Source organism: Chrysochloris asiatica, unplaced genomic scaffold, assembly GCF_000296735.1.
Source record: "Chrysochloris asiatica unplaced genomic scaffold, ChrAsi1.0 scaffold00211, whole genome shotgun sequence".
Taxonomy (NCBI): Eukaryota; Metazoa; Chordata; class Mammalia; order Afrosoricida; family Chrysochloridae; genus Chrysochloris; species Chrysochloris asiatica.
In genome coordinates, this window is record NW_006408729.1 from 3,372,013 (window position 1) to 3,385,542 (window position 13,530).

The 13,530-nt window shown below is 34.5% G+C and overlaps 1 protein-coding gene across 1 annotated transcript in view; it reads right to left on the reverse strand.

Moving 5' to 3' along the window:
- Nucleotides 1–13,530, reverse strand: part of BANK1 (B-cell scaffold protein with ankyrin repeats 1) — a 538,680-nt gene that overhangs the window by 319,272 nt on the left and 205,878 nt on the right. Inside the window, exon 5 of the mRNA XM_006872727.1 lies at nt 12,657–12,672. Within this exon, the coding sequence (XP_006872789.1) occupies nt 12,657–12,672 (16 nt within the window). The remainder of the gene's footprint in view (nt 1–12,656; nt 12,673–13,530) is intronic.

Consider the following 13,530-nt stretch of genomic DNA (forward strand, 5'->3'; position numbering starts at 1 on the left):
TGGAGGGGATAATAATCAATGTAATAAACAAGCTATATGAATGGTTGAATGTGAAGCTGATGATGTGCCCTGTAAACTTCCACTCAATGCAAAATAAAAACATTTAATTAAAATTGAAAAAAAAAAAAAAAGAGATAATAGTACTGAAGGAAGAAGTTCAATGTGCACTTGGAAAAGACAAGGCTGTGGGAATGGATGGAATACAAATTCAAATCTTTCAACAAACTGATGCAGCAGTGGAGACACTCATCTATGCCAAGATATTTGGAAGACAGCTATCTTGCCAACTGAGTGGAAGAGATCCATATTTGTACCCATTCCAAAGAGATCTAACCAGCAGAATGAGGTAAACATTGGACAATATCATTGTTAAAGGTAATTCATCAAAATAGTCATCCTAAATAATTTAGCAGAATAATTCATACCCTCTACTCTAAATTTGATATTATCTCTTCTGTGAAACTTCGGTCTCTGTTTCTCTGTGCTTTCATGGCATATTGGAGGTACCTCATATTGTAGGGTATAGGGAAGCACAGTAGGCAAAGTGACTAATAATGTGGTATCCAGATCCAGACTACCAGAGTTCAAGTCCCAGCTTTGCCACTTACTATTAAGGCTAGTTTTGTAACCTCTCAATGGCTCATTTTTAAAGTGGAGATTAAAATATTAACTACCTCAGGATTTTTGTGATGAATTAATTGAGTCAAAGTAAATTTGTTGCTGTTGTTGTTAAGTGCCATTGAGTCGATTCTGACCCATGGTAACCCTGTATGTAGATGTAAGAAGCAGCAGGTGGGTTTGAACCGCCAAACTTTTGGTTAGAAATTCAGTGCTTATCTAACAGCACGACAGCAGAGTTCACAAGGTATATTAACAATGTGAAAATATATTAAGCATTTACAAGTCAGTCTGGCACATCTTAATAAAATGTAAACATTATATTTTATTATTCCAACATCTCATTGCTGTATGCCATTGAGACAGTTTGGACTCTTAGCAATGCTATGTTTAACAACCAGAACACTGTCTAACCATGTCATTTTCACAATTTTTCTATGTTTTTCAGCCTTTTGTTCCATACACATTTCATTAAAGTTCTTCCTTTTTTTTTTTTTTTTTTAGCTAAGCATGATGTCCTGTTCCAGGGACTACTAGTCTTTCTTGTTGAAATGTCCTATCTTCTCATCTTCTCCTCTAAGGAGAATTCTAAGTGTTCCTCTTCCTACATAGAAATGTGCATTCTACAGGAAACCAATTATTGCTGTTAGGTGCTTCTGAGTCAACACCGACTGGCAGAGACCACATGCACAACAGAATGAAACACTGCCTGGTCCTGCGTCAGCCTCACTATTGTTGCTACATCTGAGACCCTTGCTGCTGCTACTGTTTCAATCCATCTTGTTGGGGATCTTCTTCTTTTCTGCTCCAGGGAATGGTCCCTTCTGGTAATATGTCAGAAGTATGAGAGATGAAGCACGTCCATCCAGCCCTCTAAGGTTCATTCTGGCTGTAGACTGTATTTCTTCCAGCACAGATGCATTCATTCTTTTGATAGTCCGTGACATCTTTAATTTTCTTCTCCAGCACCATAACTCAAATGCATCAATTCTTCTACAGTCTTCCATACTCACTGTTTCACAAGCATATGAGACGATTGAAAATACCATGGCTTGTGTCAGGTGCACCTTACTCAAACTGACGCTTTTGTTCTTTAACACTTTAAAGAGGTCTTGTGCAACAGATTTTCCTAATCAAATATGTTGCTTGATTTCTTGACTGCTGCTTTCATGAGCGTTGATGGTTAATCTGAGAAAAATGAAGTCTTTAACAATTCAATCTTTTCTTCATTTATCTTGATGTTATTTATGGGTCCAGTGGTGAAGATTTTTGTTATCTTTCCATAAAGGTGTAAACCATAGTCTTTGGTTTTCATCAATACGTATTTTAAGTCCCCTTCACTATCAGCAAGCACGGTGGTATCATCTGCATATCACAGGTCATAATAAGTCTTTCTCCTATCTTGATGTCACAGTCTTTCTCTTATAACCCAGATTCTCGGATTATTACTCACTATACAGATTGAATAAGTGTGGTGAAAGAATACAACCCTGACACACATCTTTCCCAATTTTAAACCATTAATTGTTCCTTTCTTTGGTTTGAACAACTACCTCTTGGCCTATGTAAAGGCTCCTTATGATAACAATTAAATGTTCCAGAATACTTATGCTCTGAAATATTGTCCATAGCTTGCCAGATCCACACAGATGAAAGTCTTTCTGTAGTCAATAAAGTAAAGGTAAAAATCTTGGTCTCAACCAAGATTCCTTGGTCAGCAACAAGATACCTCACTCCCCATTCTATTCTGAATCTGGCTTGGACCTCTGGCAGTACTTGGACCCATGAATGTACTCTTGCAGATATTTTAAAAAATTATCTTTAAAAAATGTTTACTTGTACATTGGTGTTGTGGTTGTTATGTGCCGTGGATTCAGTTCCAACTCATAGCGACCCTGCATAGGGTTTCTGAAGCTGTAAATCTTTATGGGAGCTGAAAGCCTCATCTTTCTCCTGTGGAACAGCTGGTAGTTTTGAACTGCTGAACATAAGATTAGCAGCCCGAATAGTAACCACTACGCTACCAGAGATCCTTACTTGTACATAGTATTCATGATATTGTTCGATGATTTTCTCATTCAGTTAGGTCACATCTCTTTGAAATGGGTACAAAAATGGATCTCTTCATCAGTTGACTAAGTAACTATCTTCCAGATTTCTTGGTATACATGAGTGAGTGCCACCGGTATTGCATCAGTGTGTTGAAAATTTTCAATTCCTATTTCATCAGTTTCCAGAGGCTTGTTTTTGCCAATGCCTTCAGTGCACCTTGGACTTCTTCCTTCAGGATCATTACCTCTAGATCATATACTACCTCTTGAAATGTTTGTACATAGACCATTTCTTTTTGGTACAGTGAACTTTGTGTAATCCTTCCATCTTCTTTTTATGCTTTCTGCATCATTCAATATGTTGCCCATAGAATCATTCAATATTACAAGTCAAGGCTTGAATTATTTCTTCAGTTCTTTCAGCTTGAGCAATTCTGAGTGTGTTCTTCACTTTTGCTTTTATAATACTAGACAGTCCATGGTATATTTAATATGCTACTCCAATACCATAATTCAAAAACAACTATTCCTTCTCAGTCATCTTTATTCCTTGCCCAGTTTTCACATGCATATGAGGCAATTGAAAATACCACTGGTTGGGTCTGGTGCACCTTATTCTTCTAAATGACATCTTTGTTTTTTACCAGATGTGCACAATGTAATATGTTGTTTGATTTCCTGGCTGCAACAGCCATGACCATTGTATGTAGATCCAAGTAAAATGAAATCCATGATAATTTCAGGCTTTTCTTTATCACAATATTTACTGATCTAATTTTAAAGGTTTTTGTTTTGATTTTATTGAAATGTAATCCATACTGAAGACTGTTGTCTTTGATCTGCATTAGTAGTATTTTAAATTCTCTTCACTTCCAGTAAGCAATGCTGTTGTCTGCAAATCACAGGTTGTTAATGAGTCTTCCTCCAATCCTGATACTACTTTCTTCTTCACATAGTGGTGGTGAGGGTTATGTGCTGTGGAGTTGGTTCCAACTCATAGCGACCCTGTATACGGTTTCTGAGGCTATACATCTTTACAGGAACAGAAAGCCTCATCTTTCTCCCATGGAACAGATGGTAGTTTTGAATTGCTAACCTTGAGGTTAGCAGCCTGACTTGTAACCACTGCACTACCAGAGAGATTTTATTTAATTGTTTGTTCAGCTTACAGACTGAATACATATGATGAAAAGACACAATCTTAATGTACACCTTTCCTGATTTTAAACTATGTTTAAACTTTTGGTATTTTCAAACAACTTTCCATTTTCAGTTTATTTTAAAAAATGTAATTGTGTGTTACAAAAATCTTTGTCAAATACAGAGGAATCACTACATTCTAGCAAATCTCATATGTAACTACCAACTTGATGGCACCTAACAACAACAACAATATAACTGCCTCTTGGTCTATGGACAGTTATGTATGCAGTACGAAAGTGTCCTAGGATTCCCAGTCTTCACAATGCTATACACAATTGGTTATAAATCACACAGTCAAATGCCTTTGCGTTGTCAATGAAACTTAGGGAAAAAATCTGTCATTCTCTGCTTTCAGTCAAGATGTACCTGATATTGGCAGTGACATCTCTACTTCCAAGTTCTCTTCTGAATCTGGCTTGAATTTCTGGTATTTTCCTGTTGATTCATTGCTGCAAAAGTTTTTAAATTATCTTCAGCAAATTTTACTTGTATGTGATATTAATGATATTGGGGGAATTTTTATACATTCTGTTCCATCATCTTTTTTTGGAGTGAACATAAATATTAAGATCTTCCAGTTGGTTGGCCAGGAAATTGTCTTCCAAAGATTCTTGGTGTAGTTGAGTGAATATCTCCAGCACTGTATCCATTTGCTGAAACATCTCATTGGTATTCTGTCAATTCCTGAAGCCTTATTTTTCACCAATGCCTTCAGTGCAGTTTATACTTATTCTTGCATTACTTTTAGTTCTTGATATGTTACCTCCTGAAATGGTTAAATGTCTACCTATTATTTTTGGTACAGTGATTTTGTGTATTCCTTCTATCTTTTGATACTGTCTGCATTGTTCAATATTTTGTCCATAGAATCCTTCAATAATACAAATTGAGTCTAGAATGTTTTCCTCATTTTTTTAGCTTGAAAAATATCAAGCATGTCTTACACTTTTGACTTTCTAATTCCTGATACTTGCACATTTCAGTATAATTACTTTAGTTTGTCTTCTCTAGCCAGTCTTTGACATCTTATGTTCAGCTCTTTTACTTCACTCATCATTTATTCTTTTGATTTGACTACCCTACGTTCAAGAGCAAGTTTGTTTTTTTTTGACAAACATTTTGGTATTTTCTTTCTTTCCAGTCTTTTTAATGACCTTTTTTTTTTGCTTCATGCACAATGTTATTGATGTCATCCCATAGCTTATCTTGTCTTTATTCTCTATTGTTCAGTTTATCAAATCTCTTATTGCCATGGTCTCTGATATCAGATGGGACATACTCAAGGTCAATTTTTGACTCTTGTAGACTTGCTATCTTTTTTTTTTAATGCTTTATTGTGAATTATGTGATAGTTTACATGGGAGGACATCAGTTTCACATTGATTCAGTCGTATATAATTTCCTTGCCATGGTTACAATCCCTTCCACGCATCATCCATCAACCAAAGGGTATACCCCGCAAGCCTGCCCCCACCCCCATCCCCACCCCCAGTCATCCACATACCGTGCCTCTCCCTCTCCGGGTCCAAAGTCTCCAGTTGTAATCATTTTATTTAGCTTCAAATTGAACTTGCATATGAGCAATTGATGCTCTCATCCATCGTTGACATCAAGCCTTGTTTTCATTGCAGCATGCACTATATTAATTGTTTTCATTGCAGCATGCACTATATTAATGAAATTTTGTGTGATTTTGTTGCCCTTCTTTTAATTTAGGATCAGCATGAGGGTATAGAGTAGACATAATTTATCCCACATCCTGCCTTTTTGCCTCAGCACTTAACTTACAACAGGATCTAGTACAAAGTGGAATATATGAAACTTCATATAAGAAATCATAAGGGGTGTTATTTATGCATTTAATAGTGATTCACAAGAAAAATATTCTAAAAGTCACTATATGATTATTTTAGTCTCTAGCCATGACTTTAATCTTGGAATACTGAATGATAAATTAAAGTCTAGAATCTACTATCTTGACTTTAATTTTATTCATGAAAATTTTATTCCTTTGCATAAATTAACAATGGTAGCACTCATTGCTGTTATATTAACTTGTTGGTTGTTAATGTATATTTTTAAGCCAGTAACATCAGCATCTGCCACATTTTTTGATTCATATGCTGCTATATCACTCATGTATCTTATATTACTCTCTACATAATTTGTCCAGAAGACTTCTATCCATGATTTATCCCATATCTGTGCATCTGAACTCTGTCTGATTGATCTAATACTGACTTTGGACATGTTTAAATGTGAGAGGAGTGGGGTTTCAAAGAGTTCATAGAAAACTTCCATTATCTTTTATCTCCACTTTTCCATGAACTTTTTGAAATCCCATACTATACAAAATGAAATTGAGGTTCATAGTATTGGAAAATGAGTCCTAGGGAAAGTTAGTTGAAACTTTAAATGACTTTTGTCTAATTCCTTCTAGATACTGATTGCTATTTTTGCTCTTTAACATCTTGTATTTTCTGAAGATTTCTGCATTCATATGTACTTTTGTCTAATTTACAGTTTTTTGTGAGTTTGGGATATAGTAGTCAAAACTACAGAGTCCTGGTGTGGTACTCTAGGATAAAAACTAGCCTGCTAATCACAACATCAGTGGTTCAAACTTTCAGCTCCTTCTCAGAAACCCTATGCAGGGTAGCTATGAGTTAGAACCAACTCAATAACACTTAACAACAACAAGTTAAACCTATAATTTTTGTCTTCCTAGCATTCATTCTTTACATTGAATATTATATATTGATATTATTTCAGGAAAAACCAATAGATCTAAATTATATTACTGGTATAAATATTTGGGGAGTATATGAATACATGGAAGGCCATTCTTAGCATTAATGGTGTTAAGATCACAGTTACTTTGTGGATTTTTTCCCAACTTCCTCTATTTGACATGATTGACTATTTCCTTATTCACAGAAATATTTTACTTGGAAGCTAAGTTAAGAAAATGTTTATGAGAAGAAGGAAAGCTCGGTGACTGTTTTTGCTCAGTCTCCTTTTTATAAAAACTTTTCTTCCAGACCTTTAAATAGCGCACTGCCTAGGACTCATACTTTTGCTCTGATGTACACCCTTCAGAAGAACTCATTCAGACGTTGCCTGTCTTTATCACTTTGATATCCTTTCTGGACTTTTGACATATATTTAATTACATCATTAAGTTATCTTTAAATTTAATAGCCAAACTTAAACTGCTACTGTGCTGACAAAACTGTTCTTCTCATACTCCCTTAATTTCAATATAACATCAACATTTATTTAGTTGCTCAAATCAGATTTTCTTTCACTAATTTATCAGTAAATCCTACCTTCTGTACTTTCAATTATTTAGCAAGTCAGAGCAAGTATTATCTTCTGCTCTGCTGCCATCAGGTCCAAGCCACCATCATAGCTCCCTTGAGATGACTACAATGGCTTTGTATCCAGTGTCTATGTTTCCATTCTTAACACTTTCAATCTATTCTCTGTACAGCCTTGAGAAGAGTCTCTTTTATTTTTTAACACTAATCCACATTTAAAATCATTAGCTGGTTCCTCACCACACATAAACTATAACTTGACCATGATGTACACGTTTACTCTTTAAAACCTGCTCCACAGAGCAGCAGCAACAACATTACAAGAAGCTTGCTAGCATTGTAAGTCCATTCTAAACCTTCAAGTCCATTTCAACTGATAATGACAGGACAGAGTAAATGGCTGAATGCATTTCCAAGGCTGTAATCTTAATGAAAGCAGGCTGCTACAACTTTGTCCCACTGAGCAGCTTATGAGTTCAAACCGCCAAACCATCAAACCACTGGGGGCTTTAGCCACTGCATCACCTTGGCTCCTTTATGCCCACGCTAGATCTCCTTAACCAGAATTCACATTTTTACAAGATACCTGTTTAAAGCTTGAGAAAAATTGGTCTGAAAGAGTCTACCTTCCCATTTTCTGTCTATTCTTAATACAGGCTCTTCCCTCTTCCTCTTTAGTTTACTATGTTCCAGATATGTCAAACTTGTTTTTATCTCAACACTTTGTACTATGTGAAATCTTTTCTTAGACAACTCTTTCCCTACCATCATATAATTTTGGGGCTCACTTATTTATAAAATACAGGTGATTACTATAATAAGTGATCTTTCCTGATAGTTCTACTAATATTAGCACTTATCTCCCCATGACACACAAACATGCAAGCATATACTGTCTATTATCTATAATGAGTAAATTTTATTTTCTCCATCACATCACTTATCAAGGTTGGGAAGGACTGTTCTAGAGAATTTCATTGGGAAATCTAACTTCATCTACTCCACAGCCCTGAGTTTCCTCTTTTAGACTTCTTTTTGTTTCCAATACTCAACGAACATTGTAAAGGAACAAGATTTGAGTTCCTCGAAGATGCCAAAACTGCTGTTTTCATGTAATGTAAATCAAAGGTGCAGAATTTTTCAGGAAAGGCTTAGAGAGATAGATATGCTGAATATACATAATGCAATCTTATTCATTCATATAAGTTCCTCAGAGTAACTTTTCTGGCCTTCTTCCCACCAATGAAGTTTTCAATTTTATTAAAGCCTGTTCATAATTAGCCCTGATGTTTTTTCTGTATAGTTTGAGAAATATCTATCAAGATTTCTACTTTGGAAATTCATATTACAATCTGCATAACCTTTTGAGCTGACCTGCCTAATTTGAACAGAACTGACCCAGTAGAGGCCACTGTTTTGATTGGGATGCTTTTTAAATGCACCCTAATGAGAGTAAAAGGAGCTCTGGTAGCATAGTTGTTACAAATTGGGCTGCAAACCACAGGTCAGCAGTTCGAAACTATTGGGATAAAGATGAGGCTATCTGTTCCCATAAAGATTTACAGCCTCAAAAACCCTGTTCAGGGTCGCTATGGGTCAGAACCAACTCAATGGCACTTAACAACAACAACAACAATGAGAGTAAGACAAGTGCACAGTTGAGAGAACTTGTCTGAAACTATCCAGTGATTCCAGAGACATGCTCCAACATGCTCTGTTTTGGAATAAATCCATGTATGTGTGAACTGGAACCACAGTAGCATTAATACTTGACTTACCCTTGTATGTTATATTAAATACTTTCAATGGAAAAACATACATGTGACATTTCCAGACTCATCTTTTTCATCTGTACCTTCAATGTCCTCAAATTTTCACATGATATGTATTATTATGATAATGAGGATGATCTGTATGAGAAAGAATCATGATATGGAAATATGGAGAAGGGCTTAGCATTTTTCAAATGCTGCTTTCTTAAGACACTCCAGATATCACAATGTCTAGTCTCCTTAACGTCAGAATGCATCTGAGGTCAGGGTAGTGTCATTGATTCTGCAAGATATACTGTTCTAGCTTCTCTACACACCCTGTGGACTCAAAAGTTAGGGGGAAATGATGGATTCACAATGAGCAGATTTATAAGACTGCAGAAGAAGAATTGAAACACAGAGAGCTACGGTAAGGACTAAAGTAACTCTATACTGTTCTGCCTCACTATCAGCAAAATGAGAAAGAATTCCAGTAAGATGGGTTGACTTTGTGGCAACAACAATGGGCTCAAGCATAACAATTGTGAGGAAGGTACAGTACTGGACACTATTTTGTTCTTGTGCACAGGTTAGCTATGAGTTAAAACCAATTTGTCAGCATCTAACAACATATCCAGGAGTCCTGGTGTGATGCTGTGGGGTAAAACGCTGGATTGCAAGGTTGGCTTGAATCACAGGTCAGCGGTTTAAGCCCACCATCCTCTCCTCAGAAACAATATACAGGCTTGCTATGAGTCAGAACTGACTCAATGATGTTTAACAACAACATCAAAATAGCCAAATAAATATGCTTTTAAAAATCATTTAAGTTAACATTTCTCTGATGTTAATTGTATTTGTTCTTAATTATTTTTCTGAAAATAAGATTAGTAATTTCCATTTGCCTAAAGTTTTTTGTTTCTGCAGAATTCTGATGCATTATAGAATACACGATTTCATTCCCACAGGTATCAAGAAGGGAGCAACCACAATTAATTTTAAAATATAATTTTGAAATAATACCCTCACCCAGATGGTTTGATACAATGTTTGCAGCAACGGGCTCAAATGTGGCAACAATTGTGAAGTATGGCACAGGTCCTGAGCAATGTTTTCTTATACTGTACGTAGTGTCACTATGAGTAGGAGATGACTGAGTGGCACCTAACAACTACAAAGAGTTACCAAAACTATAGGAAAACTAAGAATAAGTTTAACAAAGATTTTCAAGACCTTTATAAAAATTATTAAGTATTTTTGAAAAGAATAAAATTATCTTAAATAAGTAAGAAGACTAGTGTCCAAAAAAAATCTTATTCTGTAAATTGCAGTCCTTAGAAAATTAATCTAAAATTGCATTAAGACTTTTCATGGAATTCGATAAACTAATTTTAAATACCACACGACAAATATAAGAACAAGAAGAATAAAATTAATTCAAAGAGTGAGGTAAGAACCAGCTCTCTCTAATATGTATCATGGTTTGTTTTGAAGTTTATTTAGATTCCTACATTATATACCACGTAAGTAAAAAAACATGCCATTAATACAGCATATATTTTCAATGGGTAAAATCAACAAATGCTTACCACCCAAGATAGATGCATTAAGAGAAACCTCACAAAATTAAATAATAAAAGTAACAACCTAAAAAACATAAGAAAACTTAAATGGACTTAAAGAAAAAAAATTAGAAGTAAACAAAAAACCTGCTAAACTATACTTGTAAGTATGAAAACATTAAAATACCAGTTCATAGCTGTTGTACTAGTCAAAATAAGTAGCCTTATTATTATTTTTCTTTTGTTAGCCTGATAATATACATTTATGTATATTTACCTTATACCGAGTATTGAGCCTAGTGTGGCACTGTAAGATAAGCACTGAACTACTAACTGCACAGTCAGCAGTTCGAACCCAGCAACCTATCATTGGAAACCCTACATAGGGTTGCTATGAGCCAGAACTGATTAAACAACCCTTAATAACAAGACGCATTGAACCTGAAAATTTTTAACATACAGAAGGTGTGGATCTATGACACAATACTGCTGGTAGAATTCTAAGTCGGTACATTTTCAACAGACATTTGTAAATACTTTGCACTGCAGAATACTTGCTTAATCCAGAAATTCTGTTGCTAATTTTATATCTTGAGAAAGTCTCAAAAATATACATAGGATAACATAGACAAGAATGATGATTTTAGCATTAACAACAAAAATCTTGGAAAAACAATATATATTAACAGGAGAATACATAATATGCATTGTAGTCTAATAAAGCAATATTATAGCAATGCAATAGGATATTCAATATGAATGATCTGATGTTATATATAAACATGTATGAATATAAAAAAATTATCTTGAGGCAAATATGTCACATTGAAGAAATAAAATATATGAAACCATTTTATGTAAAATTTACAAAATGATTTAATAGTACATATTTACTATGAAAATAAGTTTATGTAGAAAAAGGACAAAAAATATAAAAATAATCATTAAAGAATGTCATTAATGTAATGGTTACTTTTAAAGTATATTTAATCCCAGATAGAAACAAAATAATTCAACTGGATGGATCTGTAATATTTTATTTCTTAAAAAAAAAAAATTTAAATGGGGCAAAATGTTAAGATTTGACAATGCTAAGTGGTGGATATAAAGGATGCTTGTTACATCTATCTTTATTTTTCTGCAGACAGCATAAAGGAAAATGATGGGTCCATAATGAGAAGATTTATAAGGCTATAGAAGAAGGCTTGAAACAGACAAGAGAGAGCTACAGAAAGGACAAAAACAACTCTGTTCTTTCTGCCTCACCACTGCACCACGTCAGTATCATTCAAACTGCTTTGATGGTGACCGGTACCATGTATTTCTATATAAAAATCTGCAAGGAAATGAAAAGTTTCTCAAAATGGCAGATGCAGTCTGATATTTTACTTTATATATCATTTGAAAAAATATCAGTGATACATGTGATCCAAGCCATCTTATTTTCAATAGCCTCATACACATGTGAAAGCTGGACAATGAATAAGAAAGATGGTATAAGAATTGATACATTTGAGTTATGGTTTTAGAGAGGAATTTTAATTGCATTATGGGCTGCCAGAAGAACAACAAAAACAGAAAAAATCTGCCTTGAGAGAAGTACAGCCAGAATGCTCCTTAGAACACTGGATGGCAAGAGTTTGATTTTCATAATTCAGACAAATATTATCCAGAGGGTCCAGTAAGGTGGAAGGTCAGCAAAAAAGATGAAGACTCCAAAAATGATGAATTGGCACAGTGACAGCAGCAATGGACTTAAGCATAAAAATGACTGTGAGGATGACACAGGACCAGCCAGTGTCTCGTTCTGTTGTATATAAGGTTGCTGTGAGTCAGAATTTACTCGAAGGCAACTAACAACATTAACAACAACAATATCACAATCTCCTATACTGATTACACAATCCCTGATAATGAGTACTAGAAAGTTGTTCAAGAATTATTTAAATGTCTTTTGCTTTTAAAAGTCCTATATACATTAACATACAAATTCATTTAGAAATCTTAGATTAGTCCATTTTTAAAACTCATTTTCAATAAAAGATTCTTATCAATGGCAAATATTGTTCTCAAATTTAAAAAGATTCTATATACAAGAACATTAAAGCATATTTAGACTTTTTGTCTACTTTTTTTCCCTGATATTCCTACCCTCAAATTTGCCTGCCTAGAAAAACAAACAAAAATGCCAAATGAGGGAGTTTATTGAATAGCTAAAAAGAAAGCTGACCAAGACATAGGACAAATAATAACATTTTACTTATTTTAAATGATGTTGCAGGGAACAAAATCCAAAAATTTACCAAAAACATATTTGAAAAGAAGAGGGAGTAATGGTAAAATACACAGGTTTGATTGGAATAGTATTTAGTTAGAACCATAGGTACCTGTGGATAGTCCCATGGCTTTTCCTTAGTTTAGGTCCCTTTTTCTCAGATTGCAAATTTTTGTCAATTCCTTGTGGCTACTCACGGCACATAACAACAACAACAACCTTCAGCTCCACTTGTCTTAAAACAATGTATTTCAGTTAAAATATAGAGAAAAAATGTAGCTTAATAAATAGCACATTTTCATCAAATAATTGGAAAACTGTCTTCCAGGCCACCGTCAGATTACATACCCTTCATTCATTGTTTAAAGAGTTTACCTCAGAATTAACTATTCTAACATCATTGTTTCCTATGGAAGTTTCTCAACAAGCTAACATTTCCTCCTCAAATTCTCTTCCTCAATTAATACCACTTTATGTATAAAATCATCACAAATGTTATCATAATTATTATATTATTAAAATGCAGGTACAAAATCTTAAAAATCAGATGTTCTAAGTTGGCATTTGATACAAGGCTACAAGGTCAAGGAGACAAATAAAGCATGAGTTCAGTCATGGTCTCATCTATTCTAAAGTTTGTATTGCATATTTTGTATTATGTAAATGTGTATTTCAAGTAGGGAATAAAGGTATTTTATGGGAGTTGCACGGTGGTGCTGTTATGTTGTCAGTTGTCAGGTGTCATCAAGT